The sequence below is a fragment of the Plectropomus leopardus genome, chromosome 13 (genome assembly GCF_026936395.1).
Source record: "Plectropomus leopardus strain MGB_pleo_1.0 chromosome 13, ASM2693639v1, whole genome shotgun sequence".
Lineage (NCBI taxonomy): Eukaryota > Metazoa > Chordata > Actinopteri > Perciformes > Serranidae > Plectropomus > Plectropomus leopardus.
This window is the reverse complement of record NC_142188.1, coordinates 26,890,418-26,906,467: the sequence shown is the minus strand read 5'-3', so window position 1 is coordinate 26,906,467 and position 16,050 is coordinate 26,890,418. Positions and strand designations below refer to the sequence as shown.

Genomic DNA, 16,050 nt, shown 5'->3' with positions numbered 1-16,050 from the left:
AGAAGAAAATATTTACTCTTTATACCGAATCACTCTTCATTAAAATGTGATTTTCTCATTTTAGACGATTTAAAAGCATATTTTTTAGTGTTAGTAATATATTTAACCTGTAGGTGACAGTAGAGAGAGGGCATGTTTGTTTCTCCTACAACTGCGGTCAAACGACCTGCAGAATTTCAGTAGATCTACAAATACTGTGTGCCACCATCTTGCCGTGTATTAATTGACTAGTGATGATTTGGTGATCAGTAAAATCTGCGAGGGCAGGAAAAAGCTGTTTGGAGAAGTGAGCGTTTACTGCCTGCCTTCGCCTGTAGTGGCTACGTGTAATTCTGGGGGAAAATGGCAGATAGAAAGAATAATAATGTCCCCAACACCGGTGCAAATTTACTGTTCAGCGGCGCTCCGGAGTTTAACTTCAACCTGCCGTTCATGCCCGTGAGCCAGGCCACCGGTCCGGCGGTGTTGTCAGGAGGTGAGATGAAATACCGACTGAGGAAATGTCTAAACATTAGCGGTGTCGTTAGCAGGCTAAGCTAGCTAGCTAACCCCGGGTTGCTATGCTGCAGTCAGCTGTCATTTAGTGAAAAAGAAATGGAAATGGCGTGTCTGAGCTGAAGCTTCGTTGTCAGAGAGGTTAGCCTTGTTGACAGTGATGTGTTTTGTTTAAAGTGTCTTTTGTAAAGTGTTACTGTACACGAAGAGGATGTACAGCTATTTGGGAGCCACATGACCAAAACATTTAATTGGCCACATTCTCTGTCTAAGTTAAAAGCCCTTAAAAAAAACCCCAAAAAAACTGGGTTGTATTTACACTTTAACTGCATCCTCAATGTCGGGTGTTTATTCTAATGAATACTGTACTGATATGCTGTTATAGAGAGCTGAAGTGGTTATTGTAATTAAGTAATTGACAGAAAGCTAATGTCAGCATTTTTGATAATTTATGATTTGTATTATATTTAGAAACACTGATACGAAATTCTGTGGTGGGAGAGCTTTTGCTTTCATTGTAAATACAATATTTTGGGGTTTTGATTGGACAAAAAAACAGAATCAGAAGAAGTCACCTTGGGCTATGGATTTTTTTCCCCCCAATTTGTATTTACTTTCTTGCATATCATAGACCAAACCTTTGTAAAGACATGTTAGCTGCAGCCCTGCTATTATACACAGGTCAGCCACAACAATATAACCACTGGCTGGTGGAGTGAATAACATTGACCATTTTCTTGTAATGCAATGTCCTGCTGGAAAACCTGACATGCAAGTGTTCGCCACCTGACACGTTTCACCCACCAAAACACTGCTGCTAACCAAGTAACCCTCCTAATGCCAACAGTACTCCCCAATGACAGATTGGACGTGGCTCTGCCTTCAAGGCATGGATGCAGTACCCTTTTGGGGGAATCCTTTCGTGTCCGGCACCAGGGTGTTTGCAATGGATCATTTGAGTCCTGTGGGTTTGGAGGTATCAGTACATCTCATAATGCTATCTTGTCACCCCAAATAGAGCACTCCGATACTGTGGTGGACACCGTCAGCGCTTTGTCATGTTCATTGGGCCATTCCTGATCAGTTTTTTACAGTGTGGCATTTGAGTGTGTACTCTGTCTACAAGAGTGTTTGGTGGGTTGAACACAAAAAGATGAATGCCAGGATCCGAGGTTTTCCAGCAGAACATTGCATTGTAACAAGATGATCAATGTTCTTCACTTCACCAGCCAGCGGTTTAAATGTTTTGGCTAATCAGTGTATAGGCCTTAAGTACATGCCTGCTTACCCTGTTTTGTTTTAATTGGACAAGTGTTTTGGATGTCTGCGAGTCAACTTGAGTCACAAATGCAATGGAGACAAAGTACGAGGGCAAGCAATAAGAAAGTGCTCTTTGGTTAAAAAAATTAGGATAGTTGGAAAAAAAGGGGCTAAACCAAGGCACTCTTCTGATAAAAAGCATGATGATAAAGGCTAGTTCTTGCTGGAAAAGAATATTATTAAGCCTACATGTTTCAGCCGACACAGGGCCTTTATTGGGGCATGAACAAGAAAGAAGTGTAACATCTCTATCTAACCTAAGTTGTAATTAGTCAGATGAACACCAGCTGGTGGAGGAGCAGGCCCAGGCAAAGGGGGACACCTGGTGAGACTGTCACAGCTGACCTAATTACACTGCAGACCAGTGAAAAACAGACTGACTTACAGTGTATAAATGCAAAAAATACAGAAACAAAGGTACCATAAAGAAGGAAAAAATAAAATAAAAATAAAAAACTAAATAAAACTTTAAAATAATAATAATATAAAATAAAATAAAATAAATTTTATATAAAATAAAAAATATAGGAAGGTACATACCAGAATAATTAGAAGACAAAAATGGAGAAGGTTAAAATATATCAAAAGTAACACACTCTAAATATCTATGAGGACAAAGGTTAGGGATAACCCTAAGGGATCAAGAGAGAAAAATGCCAATAGAGAAGAATAATGTCAACACTGAAAAAAATATGTATATGCATATACCTAAAGAAAGGGGACCATGTAAGTGAGTCACAAGTACTTTTGCTCACTGTTCAAATAAGTTTTCACTCTGTTTTAATTTATTAGATGATTCCACTGATGTCGGAGAAGAAGACAGTTTCCTAGGTCAGACCTCTGGGAATGGGCCAGCCCCCTCTACATTCAGCTACTTCTCCAGCCCTGTAACCAGCAGCGACCCGTTTGCAGCTATCGGCCAGTCGCCATGCCCGCCGCCAGTCCTGTCAGCAGCCCCAACATCAATAGGCCCAGTCTCTGTTCCCAGCAGTGTGAGCATGGCTCCACCACCTCCTCCAGGCTCACAGATGAACCCCACTCCTCCAGCGTTTGGCAGTGCGGTCTACCAGAGTCCTATGGGGCGTCACACCCCTCCTCCCACCACGATGACCCCACCACCTCCTCAGATGCAGCCACAGAGTCATAACCCGTACCGACACACCCCCACCAGCAGTAGAGCCAGTCCTTATATTCCAGCTCCGGAGGTCCTGCCACCAACACACACACCTCAGCAGAATCCGTACTCTCTCGGCTCTCCGCCACAGACATTCCCACCGTCAGGACCCGCATTCACAAAGGTAGATTTGTTTGTGTGGCACCTGATTAACTCACTAAGTTAATGAAATGACTGTAAAGAGGACCAGCAACAGTACATGCCTTTAACACTAATGTTATTAGAAAAGAGGAATTTATACTCATGATTTTCTTCTTCTCTCCTCAGCCTCCTCCCACACAGATTCAAGCGCCTCCACCCACAGCCACCAATGCTGGAGCGGTCGTTCCTGCTGGTCCCATGATGCCACTAAACTACAACATCTATGAGCCTGTTCAGCCTCACTGGTTCTATTGCAAACAAGTGGAATCAAAGAGTGTTTGGCTTCCTTTCAGTATCATTGACTCCCTTCAGCTAGAGGAGACGTATAACTCAGGTGCGATGACACATAGCGCGTGCTAATTATCTCTGCAAAGAAATTGAAACATCTGGCCCTGGCAGTGTCAGTGCTCTCACAGCACAATAAAAGTGGGATCTTCACTAATGCTTTGTGGGCTTTATGTTCTTCCAGTTCAACCAGACCCAGAAAATGTGATCATACGTACAGATGGAGGGCGTTACGACGTGCAGCTCTATGACCGCATGCGTACTGCAGTGTTCTGGGAAGAGGAGCCTACAGAGGTCCGGCGCTGCACTTGGTTCTACAAAGGGGATACAGATAGTCGCTTTATTCCTTACTCTGAGGAGTTCAGTGACAAGCTGGAGGTTTGTCTCACTATTTGACCAGAAACAGATGTGTTAATAAAGTGCGGCTGTTGCACTTCTAGTCAAACATGATTTTTTTTTAATCCAGTTCTGCAGTGACTCTAATTTGTGATTTTTATATTGTTAATCAATGTACATACTTAAGCAATCTGTCTTTAACTTCAGGCAGAATATAAGAAAGCTGTGTCGACCCATCAGTGGCATCGTAGACTGGAGTTCCCATCAGGAGAGACCATTGTCATGCACAATCCAAAGGTAAAACCATGTATTATTCATTTTCAGTTGCGGTCTTTCGAAGATTAATTATTTTAGTTTGATTTAAAGCAATACTTCAAAATTATTATTTGTATATCAGTTTTTCATCCCGTGTTTTCATTGAAGTGAAAATGCACGCGTTTGGGAAGTACTGGGCATAAATGGATAAATGAGACTTGAATTATACTGCACGAGTCATGTGATAGTTTGTAAAAAGATGTTTTGACATAGTTTACGGTTAAACATGTCCACGTTTTACTCCTATTAATCAAGAGCGTTCTCTGTTTTTTTTTATTCTTCGTTCATCCTGGAGGCATGCCAGAAAAATGTTCTTTTACAATTTTAATGAAATAGAGTTTTAACGCTGGAAGATTAATTGACATACAAATGGTCATTTCTTAGAGTGAAGTGTGCCTTTAATGAGTTGTGTTTGTCTCTGTAGGTGATTGTGCAGTTTCAGCCTTCCTCTATGCCAGATGAGTGGGGCACAACTCAGGACGGGCAGACCAGGCCCCGAGTGGTGAAAAGAGGGATTGATGATGACAATGATGAAGTGCCAGATGGTAGTCAAGTTCCTCTTTACCTAAGTTAATTAAATCTGAGTGTAGGTACTTCGTCTGAAAAAAACAACAAAATTAAATTCAGCTTTAACTATGTCATGTTAAACCCCGAGTCTAAAGGGGAAAGTAGTAGTGTTTAATAAACGTATTCTCAGAAAAATAGACCTGTCAGGATACTAGGAAGTGAGATAAATCACAAGACATTAGCGGAAGTGCCAGCCATCAGTCTGTTTTATAAGGGACAGTTAAGTCAGATTTGACTGAGATTCATTTTAATATCTGGTTATAAATGCTGTTCTGATTAATTATAATTTAGTGCAGTTCAGAGAGATTAAGGTACATGTTAAGGTGTAAAAAGGGCAATAAGTGACTATATAGATCAGTGTAAAATTCATCCTGGCTTTTTCACAGGTGAGCTTCCTAAGGTGGATCATCTTGTGTTCATGGTTCATGGAATCGGTCCTGTGTGTGACCTCAGGTTCAGGAGCATGGTTGAGTGTGGTGAGTGCTTTTTTTCTTTCTTCAAATTATGTTCATTGGCTTTTTTTGTTCATTTCGAATAAACAGAACAAACATTCACAAACCCCACCCCTCCCATCCCTCATAACAAAGTCTTTCTTGGTAAAATGAAAAACCTAGACAAACATGTTATCAATTATAAAGACATAATGATAATAATAAGAAAGAAAAAGCACATATACTTGTACAGTCATGTTTGCATAAATACCTCAATACATTCAAAGCAAAAACCAATTAACTGTAATTCCTTGACTAAGAGTGTGGTGTGTACTTTATAATCAAGCCATTATTCCTCTTCCCTCCATGGTGACTGCACTTATTTAATTAACTGTACAAATCCTTTTCAGTGGACGACTTCCGCAGTGTGTCGCTGAAGCTGCTGCACAGTCACTTTAAGAAACCACTGGATGAGCACGCCATCAGCAGGGTGGAGTTCCTTCCTGTCCAGTGGCACACGGCTCTACATGGAGACGCCACAGGGGTGGACAGGTAAGAAGAGTTTACACTGTAGACACTGTGATCAATCCAGACACAACAGGAAGATCTATGACATAAACATGCCGTCATTACCGTTAGTGCCTGTTTGAACGTAATGGAAATCTGTGCGACTAATGTTCAGTTAAATTATTCTGAACTCAGAATTGCAATACACATAATCACTACCCCAAAATCACTTAAGTACTCTATGTGGAAATGTCAGTGAATCCATTGATGCATCCGAAGGCAGCTGTCCATTAATTGTACCGAAGGTCATTTTAAGGAAAGGCTGGACTGCTGATGTTTTTTTTCTTATGATCAACAGATTATAGAAAATAAACTAAACCCACAATGTATTTGTCTGTCCCTTAATTCTTTCCCACTTCCACTCTGTCTGTGGCTGTGGCTCATTTATTTCTACCAAACAAGTAAATCTATATGAGCTCACATTCAAATCATTAACATAGCAGCAAAACTGTTTGCTATGTAAAGATATAGTGGAGTGATGGTGTTGAAACAGTCAAGTCATGCTACCTTTGTGTGTGTGTGGTGTAACCCGAGCTTCCATCTGAGTCCCTGTGGGTGTATCCCATGAGCCAAATAATCGCCACCGCTCTGTACTGCGCTCATACAGCAGCTATCGCTGATGTCTGGACAACATTGTTGTGCAGTGTTTCCCCTAGAATGTTTTTCAGGCTTGGTGGTACACACGGAAAAAGACCCTAAACAGATGCGACGCCCAGGATGACTAATTGGCACGGTTGGCTTCCGTCCAATGGCACAGGGGATCAGCAATTGAATTATTTTTCGTTCAAATTTTTGTTCACTCTGTTTATTAAAAAACTAAAACGAAGTGAATACAACAAGGAGAGGATGTCTGAACAAGCTGTATATTTTTACTAAATAATAGTATGTCATGAGCAAAGTGTGCAGAATTCATTGCTGCAGTTAATCTTTTTTTGCTTTGAGAAAAATGTCACATCAGCATCACTCTCCTTTCCTATCTTTATTTTTGCCCCCCGGTTCAGTTGAGGAATATATTGGGTTGCACGTTACGCAGTTTTTTGTTTTTGGATGGTGGTACTGTGGTCATTTAGCTTACTTATGACCTTCTTTGCCTTTTCCCCACTGCAGTAAACCTGCAATCCCCTGTTCTCACACTGAGAGTAAACAACATTATCAACACGTGTATAAGTCTATACATTGTAGCTCACAGTTGATGTAGTAAAGCAAAACGATCTGCACAGGGTGTTTTACTTTGTAAATTGACGGGATTCGCTGCTGTAGATTCTGTGACTTCCTGCGTGGCTTGTTTGAAGCAGTGAGCCTCTCCCTCGCTGCAGCTCCTGTGTCCATGCCTTACGGCTTGGTGGATAAATTATTTTGAGCGTCACACATTTGGGGCAAAATGACTCAATTAACTATAAGAGTTTAATCCATGTACTTTGGAAAGTCTAGAGAGAAGCCTTACAATTAAATTATTTTATCCACAGTTAAGTTAGCAGAGCAGTCCGGGAGGCAATCTCAGGATGGCAAAAGCATGACCCGCCCTCCTCTGTGTCTGATTGGCTTGCCTATTATTCTTACCCTGGGCCTAGAAGTCCATTCTGATAGATATTTGTACCTGGCAGAATGACTTACTTCACATTTATACATGAAGTTGTCCATTCCTATGGATATTTGTACCAGACAGAGTGATCTTCTCCACATTCAACTATATTTATACAAGTAGTAGTCCATTCTGAAAGATATTTGTGCCCGACAGAATGACATACTCAACATTTGACTTAATTTATACAGATGGTAGTGCATTCTTTTACATATTTTTACCTGACAGAATGACTTACTCCACATTCATACCAGTAGTAGTCCAATCTGATAGGTATTTGGACCTGAAGGAATGACCTACCCTACATTTACCTACATTTATGCAGGTTTTAGTCTGTTCTGATAGATATTTGTACCTGACAGAATGACCCTCTCCACATTTAACTACACTTACACAGGTTGTGGTCTATTCTGATTTATAGGTCATTCTCATAGCTGATCCATTTCTCTGCTCTTCATATTACTCCGATGCACTACTGACACGCATATCACACGTTTGCACACTTTTCCTCGGCCACTCATAGCACTGTGAGCTGCTAGCCACCAGTTCAGACAATCTCTGAATCACAGATACACTGTGCATATAATATAGTTCCTTTAGAAGCACGTCATAAATGTTTTTGCTCAGTTTTAAAATAAAAGGCTCGGTTGTTTCTGAAAACAGCTTACCATTGACTGTTTGTTTTTTTAGACAACCCAACTCACAAAGGAAATGATACATTTGCTGGGGACTGTTTTTAGCTGTGGTTTCATACTTATTTTGTGTTCTTGCGACTTCAACAGTTGGAGGCTTTATGCAGTTTGACTCTAAATAAACTACGGTATTTGCTTTCATGGTAATGAGGGAACATGTCACCCAGTGCAACAGTGTTTCTCACTGATGTGTTTAAATAGTTTTTGGATAACAGTGGAGCTCTATGGCGCAGAGTAAGAAGATATATCAGGCACAGAAAACACTTGTTGGTTTTTGGTCTATTTGTTAAGGATCATAAAACTCAAAACATTACCAGACTAATCCTTTTGAAAGTTTTTTAATTTTTATTGTAATTTCTCTTTGTAGGAGGATAAAGAAGATTACACTGCCCAGCACTGGACGTTTACGTCACTTTACAAACGAGACGTTGTTAGACGTGCTTTTCTACAACAGTCCCACTTACTGCCAGACCATCATGGATACAGTTGCCCAAGAGATTAACAGACTTCATGCCCTGTTCATGAAGAGAAACCCAGACTACAGAGGAGGCGTATCAGTGGCCGGACACAGTTTAGGTAATAAATTTAATGGATTGTTAGCCTCTATACCGCTGGCTTTGTTTTTTCCTCAGTTTTTCTCCTACATTGTATTGTTTCTCCTTTGTACTTAAAGGTTCCCTGATTCTCTTTGACCTGTTGTCCAATCAGAAGAACGGCTCTCCTGCACTTGCCATGCCAATTATACCCACTTCTAATGGAGACACCAAACAGGTCATACACCAGTTGACTAAATTACATGCACAGCAACATGTCATCTATTAAACTACATTTTTGCTAAAACACAGTGGATTTGTTCCCCCACTGAATGTGATGCATGTCATAGATATTTAGAAATCTTTTCATTTTTTGATGCACTGGCATGCATATTAATTCAAAATAATGTTGCAATACATCATCGTACTCACATCAGGTGGCAGCGCCCGTCACACAAGCAAATAACGCCGTCACACCTCCGGCTGTGGAGGAGGAGCCCAAAGAAGACGGGGAGGAGTTTGAGGATCTTTCTGCGATGCTGGAACATTTGGGCTTGTCTGAGTACAGGCGTACCTTTGACGAGGAGAAGATTGACATTGAATCTTTTGTAAGAATAAAAGTATACTTTGCTTGTTATGAAGTCAAAAGTGTTACCTTGAAGTCCAGTTTGCGGTCTACAAAAATTCCAGCATCATTAAAAACAAAACAACGATTCTTATGAGAAATAGATGATGTTAAGGCAGTGGAGGGATACTTTTATTATTCTTCACACATCATTTTTATAAGATGTTTTATTTGTCCTTTTCTCATACTCTTTCAGCTTATGTGCACAATCGAGGACCTGAAAGAGATGGGAATCCCACTGGGTCCCAGGAAAAAGATCGCCAAGTTTGTCAAAGAAAGATTGAACAAGCAGGTGTGTTAGTCTCTTGAGTATCTGTGAGGCTTGCGGACTTAATGCTGATGACTGACACTCTTTGTGTTTCTGTCTCTGTGTCATGTGGGCAGGCTGCACGTCAGGCCGCCCAGGAGAAGAAAGCGGAGGCCAAAGAGCTCAATCAGGTTGCAGCGCCCCCACCAGCAGCTGAAGCTCATCCTGATCCCTCTGTGAAGAAGCTTCCGGTGGGAAACTCCATCCACGTCGACTACAATTACTTTGAAGTTGGCACTGGACAGGTAAACATTACTTCAGACAAAATGAGGGAAAAAGTTCAAGCTTCTTCTAAATTTCACTTGATGTACAATGAAAATGTAATGTTTTTTTCTGCAGGTGTCAGTGGTTTACCGCGCTCTGGACTTTGAGCCGACAAATTTCTTTGCCTTGGGTTCTCCGATCGGCATGTTCCTGACAGTCCGAGGACTGGAAAAGATTGAAGAGACATACCAGTTGCCTACCTGCAAAGGATTCTTCAATATTTATCACCCGGTATGCAGCTCTTCCAACACGTATTAACTGAAGGAATCAGCGCTAATTTAAAAAAATAAATAAATAAATAAAAAAACCACAAATATTTTCTCTTACCTGTAGTGCTATTTATGAATCTAGGTAGGTTTGGTGTGAAGGAAGCGTGCATCTACTGTTAGCTCACCTTGCACCACTGAGCTAACAGCAGCTAACGCTACTGCTCAGCCACATTAAAGTTTACATGCCACGAGCATGAGCCTCTTCCCATGAGTAGATGTGTGCGTCTGCGAAGTGGTATGGTTGGCAGGTGTAGTTTGGTTAAAAGAAAATGGTTCCTACATAAAACTTTTTGTATTGATCATATTGAGTAACCGGGTCATGATTTCGGGAAAGAGGCATTGCTGTTGAGTTTTTCAAATGTATTTTGTTGTTGCTTTGAGCACCACAAGCCGAGTGCCATCTAATTCCATTATATTGGAGAGAAGGCAGACATCTCTACAGCCGATATCTCCAACACTCTTCAACTCCCACCAAACCAATATAGATACAAAAACAGCACTGGAGGTAAGAGGAGGTAAAAATATGTATTTGGGGTGAACTTTCCCTTTAAGCTTTAGACGCTCAAAAGTTATTTGCAGGATTTGTTGCACATTTTTATTGTTTTTCATTGCAAGTCTGTGCATTTTATTGTAGTGTGCAAAGGCACACTACTTAAAATAAGAGTCATTTTCACAGTAGTGTTACATTTTTTTTAATATTATCACAGAAACATAGTAATTTCACCTTAACCCTGCATGCCCACACATCACTTCCTAAGAACTAAGAGGCTAAAAGTATAATCAGAATTGGATGACAACAATGATGCTGAGTCACTTTCTGCATTACTGTCTGATGGCTTCATGCATGACTCATTTGTCTTTCAGTTGGACCCAGTGGCATACAGGATTGAGCCAATGATAATACCAGACATGGACCTGAAGCCTGTTTTGATCCCTCATCACAAAGGAAGGAAGAGGCTTCATCTCGGTACAACACTCCCTTATTATTTGCACTTAAATTTATGCGGGACCACTGTTGTTTGTTTACTGTTGCTACAAGCAGATTGAATTATGTCATGAGTTCATACCACATCCTGACACAGTCACAACGAGCTCAAACTGAGCTGTGTTTCTGCACATTGTGTTCTCCTTTCAGGCTTTTCAGCCGCTTATGGGTGGAGTGCCCTAATTTCTGTCGTGGCAAAATACAAATAATCCATTCTTAAAGTAAAAATGCAAAAGTGTGCTTTTTTAAAAATTTTGAATACAAATATAGATGTGTAGTACTTGGTCAAATAAAATGAACATGTTTGTCTGTTTTTGTCTGCATGGATAAATGTTTGAATGTCAGAAAAAAAACTTTTATCAGTCACATTTGAAAATGTTTTCCATGCAGATGGATTAAATTAATCTCTTTATGTTTCAGAGCTGAAGGAGAGTCTCACCAGGATGGGCTCCGACCTGAAGCAAGGTTTTATCAGCTCTCTTAGGAGCGCCTGGCAGACGCTGAATGATTTCGCTCGCGCTCACACCTCGTCCGCCCAGCTTCAGGCTGAGCTGGCCATCGTTGCCAATCAGATCGAAGAACAGGAGAAACAAGCGCAGGAGGGTAGGTTTGTCTAATTTGTGACTGTTCAGTCAGGTTGATTTGATTTGTTTTGATTTATTTAGCACATATAAAAAATACCAATGTAATACATTTCAATAAAAGGAGACATGCAGCAGAAACCCAGAAAACCCTCAAAGGGCTTGACAAGTGAGGTTCCCCATGAAACTATCAATCAGTGCATACAGTCTCTTATCATTGATAATACATTTCTGTATTATTTCTGTATTGTGAGATATTTATAACTCTGTTTTTGTTTTTCTCACAGAGCATAAGATCCCAGAGAGCCCTGAGCCAATAAAAGAAGAGGAGCCCCATGTGAAGGTCGGGATGCTGAATGGAGGGAATCGCATCGACTACGTCCTGCAGGAAAAGCCCATCGAGAGTTTCAACGAGTACCTGTTCGCCCTCCAGAGTCATCTCTGTTACTGGTACAGACAGCTTCATTTCATTCAGGCACTTTCTTTTCACAATTTTAGTTCATTTGCCAGTTTGCAACTGCAGCACAAGTTGGTCGATCAGCAGAAAACACATTGGCTACTATTTGAAAATCAAACTAAAATTTAATCTGATAAAACAAAAAGAAGCAAAAATACCATAAATTTTATGTTTGAAGTTACATTTGCTGCTTTTCCTTGTCTGACTTTAAAGTAAAATTTATATCCTTGGTTACTGAGCTATTGATCTGATCTACTGATGGGGACTTTTTTTAAACTGATATTTTACATATAAATTAATAATGGCTTAGAGAGGAACCGTCTGTTTACCATCACATTTCTTCATTTTCTCCATCCGTTCCGTCTCTCCCTTCATGTATACCAGCTAGCTGAAATTATGTTTGAACAAAGTCTGAATCTGAAATCTGAATGCTTGGCAAGTGGGGAAAGAAAAAAATATATATTGTTGGTCCCTGAAAAGTCATGGAACAGTTTGAAATGCTTTTCAAATCAATAGGCCTGTCAGTGAGAACGATTTGATTTGTCAATGGAGGAATAAGAGGTTTGCTGCGCCAATACTTCTGTGTAGCTTTTTTAGTTTCAGGGTCCTGATGTCATGAATGCTGAATCACTTCTACACTCGTGACTGAATCAGACACTTGCGCTTTCTCCTACTATAAGTCATGATGTCTGCTATGAAAAAAGGCCTGCACTGGGACCCTGAAACAGATGCAGCAAAACAGGATCAAGCCATTAATAATTTAATATACGTCTTATTTTCCTACTGTGGCAACATCAGACCTGTAGCTCACCACAGATGAAGGTAAATATTTAACATTAACCCTTCTGTTGTTTTGTAGGCAATCTGAAGACACAGCTCTGCTTATTCTCAAAGAGATCTACAAGACCACGGGGATCCATCCAGAGCAGATCGCACATTAATACAATGAAGTTTAGCAGAAATGAAAATAAGCCTGTCTGAATCCCATTTGGTTTATTTCATGTTAGTTTTCCTAAATTTTGTTTTTTCTTTTTCTTTTTTTCTCTCTCTCTTTTATTTTCTATTCATGTAGTTTACTGTATCGGATGAATAATACAATTGTATTATGCCATTTGTCTTAAATTAAGAAACATACAAACGAGCTTGTAGATTCAACGATACTCAACATGTTTGATATTACATTTTTATAGTATAAATTATAGAACTTTACTCAAAGTATGTATCATCAAATCATATGCTAACAGCAGAAGAAATGACTATGACTTAGCAGCAGTTAATGCAGCCTTCTGTAAGTTTTATTTAATGGCCAAAATTTCAAAATAAATGATTTCCTTGCACAGTTTCTTTCTGATTGAATTGTTCTGTTCAGCAGAGAGGAATGACGCGTAACGTTTCTCCTCCTACAGGTTGAGGAGCCTGAAAGATTATCTACAAAAAGCTATAATATTAGCAAAAAGGTGGATTAAAAAGAATCCTTGTTTCTAAGTGGACTTCTTTGCTATATTTGAAGAGTTTTCCTCAAGTCATTTTTGACATATCACATTTACGAGAATGGGAGGTACGTACGAATAGAGGGACGGATGAAAGGATGGGTGGATGAAGGGAAGGACAATGTAAAAAATACATGATTCTTCCAGCAAAAGCTATTGCTGGTGCTGAGGTGTGAAAATCTAAAAGAAGTAGTAGTATGTAGTTAAAAAAAATGTCATGGTATCATAAATATATAATTTTTTCATAGTATAATGTGCATAAAAGTATAAAAATGTCATGATATAATATGTTGTAAAAATCATAAAAACTACTATTATGCATATAAAAATAACAGTTGTAGTATAGTGTGTCAAAAAAAATGTCATAAAACAGTATTTCTTAAAAATGTAAAAATTTTCTAGCAAATGATGCACAAATGTGATGAAAAATGGAATACTAGAATATGTTGTGAAAATGTCATAAAACATTTCATACTATGCTATGTGGTAAAAATAGAATTCCATCATTGTAAAATATGTAAGTAATCTAAAAATGAAAAAATATATCTTTACTTATATATATATATATATATATATATATATATATATATATATAAACATACAAAAATGTCACAAAATATTTAAAAAGATATTATACTACAACTGAAACCTACATTGAAAATAGTCTTAGCATGAGAAAAATATAAATAATGTCATAGAATTATATGTCATAATTATGTTAAAAAAATATAACAACTATCATAAAAATGGTATAGTATAGTATGTCGTCCAAAAATGTTTATGAACGTCATATTATAGTGTGTCATCAAAAATTGATAAAAACGTCACAGGATAGTATGTCGTCCAAAAACTAATAGAAACATCATAGTATAGTATGTTGTCCAAAAACTGATAAAAATCCCTTAGTGTAGTATGTTGAAACACATTTTAGTATAGTATGTCGAAAAAACAGCTAAAAACGTTATCTTTAACATGTTGAAAATTCACCTGAAAACAACATAGTATAGTATGTTGAAAAATGTCAAAATTTGATATTTTGGGAAAACTGCTGAAAACGACATATTACAGCATGTAGAAACACATCATAGTGTAGCATTTAAAAAACAGCAAAAGTGTCATAATATAACATGTTGAAAATGCAGCTGAAAACAACATAGTATAGTATGACAAAAAACGTTAAATTATGTATGTTAAAAAAAATGGTTGTTTAACAGTTTAACATTTTCGGCATACTATACTATGTTGTTTTTTTGACCTGTCAAAATTTGACATTTTTCGACATACTGTACTAGGGCGTTTTGGTCATTTTTCCAACATGCTAAATTATGATGTTTATAGCGTTTTTTTCTTTTTTTCTTTTCACTTTGTACACTATGATGCCTCTCTACAAGTTATAATGTCATTTTCAGCCATTTTTAAGACATGGTAAATTATGACGTTTTTGGCCTTTTTGGGCTTTTATTTCCACTCTGTATACTATGACACATCTTTACATGCTGTAATATGTCGTTTTCAGCCATTTTTATAACGTCAAAATGTAATGTTTTGCGAAATACTATACTATGGCATTTTCAGCCATTTTTCAACATGCTAAATTATGACATTATTGGCTTTTTAAGCTTTTATTTCCACTTTGTATGCCATGTGTCTCTACAAGCTATATTATGTCTTATTCAGCCATTTTTATGACATGTCAAAATTTTACATTTTTCGACATACTGTCATACCTTATTGTTGGTTAAGTTGTTGTTTTTGTTCTCCTTGTGTTTAATTGTTTTGTACTTCCTGTTTTATTTTTAAACTCACATCTGGTCTCATTTAAAATCTTGTGCTTCCTGCTCCTGTCTTTCCCTCCTGTGTGATAACCTGCCCGGTCCTAATGTGATGCACCTGTGTCCAATTGTCTCCTTTAGTATTTAGTCTCTGTGCGCCCTTCCTTCTGTGCCAGTTCGTCTTGATTTTCTGTCAGCGTCCTAGCTGTCTTTCTGTACGTTTTGTGAGCCTTTTTAAGAGTTAGACCTGTTTTTTTGTTTTTTTGCATTCTGCCCTTTGCCTGACAATTTTTTATCTCTGCCTGAGCTTTTTTTGGATCCTCTGTGTAACGACCTATTTTTAGATATTAAAAGACTGATAGTATATTCTTCCCAAACGGTGTCTGTGTCTGCATTTGGGTCCAAGCCTGTGGTGCAGTGTTTGTTACACATACTATACCATGGCATTGTCTGCCATTTTTTCAACATGCTAAATTGTGATGTATTTGTCCTTCTTTGGCCTTTTTTTTCACACTTTGTATATTATGATGCGTTTCTACAAACTATATGTTGTTTTCAGCCATTTTTTCGACATGCTAAATTAAGATGTTTTTAGCCTTTTTTGTCTTTTATTTCCGCTTTGTACTCTATGAAGAATCTCTACAAGCTATATGTCGTTTTCAACCCTTTTTAAGACATGTCAAAATTTAAAGTTTTTTCGACATACTATGGCGTTTTTGGCCATATTTTTGACATGCTAAATTATGACAGTTTTGGCCTTTTTTGGCTTTTATTTCCACTTTGTATGCTATGATGCATCTCTACAAGCTATGACGTAGTTTTCAGCCATTTTAAAGGCATGTCAAAAATTGACATTTTTCAA

General features: G+C 38.5%; 1 protein-coding gene across 1 annotated transcript; it reads left to right on the top strand.

Annotated features, from left to right (window-relative positions):
• The first annotated feature begins 164 nt into the window (after window positions 1–164).
• On the top strand, window positions 165–13,265 carry sec23ip (SEC23 interacting protein). Its single transcript, XM_042502395.2, has 18 exons — window positions 165–475; window positions 2,608–3,113; window positions 3,257–3,464; window positions 3,600–3,793; window positions 3,959–4,048; window positions 4,491–4,611; window positions 5,020–5,109; window positions 5,475–5,616; window positions 8,273–8,481; window positions 8,579–8,676; window positions 8,876–9,046; window positions 9,260–9,355; window positions 9,448–9,615; window positions 9,710–9,865; window positions 10,768–10,870; window positions 11,309–11,491; window positions 11,757–11,919; window positions 12,786–13,265. Exons 1-18 carry the CDS (start codon window positions 343–345, stop codon window positions 12,865–12,867), a joined length of 2,913 nt encoding a protein of 970 aa, XP_042358329.2. The 5' UTR covers window positions 165–342; the 3' UTR covers window positions 12,868–13,265.
• The last annotated feature ends 2,785 nt before the right edge of the window (window positions 13,266–16,050 follow it).

What these genes read in the sequence shown, in the direction of transcription:
- sec23ip (XM_042502395.2), top strand. Translation starts at nt 343, where the DNA reads ATGGCAGATAGAAAGAATAATAATGTCCCCAACACCGGTGCAAATTTA. An exon ending in TCCGGCGGTGTTGTCAGGAG is followed by an intron (nt 476 to 2,607) that starts GTGAGATGAAAT and finishes TTAATTTATTAG; the next exon opens with ATGATTCCACTGATGTCGGA. An exon ending in CAATGATGAAGTGCCAGATG is followed by an intron (nt 4,612 to 5,019) that starts GTAGTCAAGTTC and finishes GCTTTTTCACAG; the next exon opens with GTGAGCTTCCTAAGGTGGAT.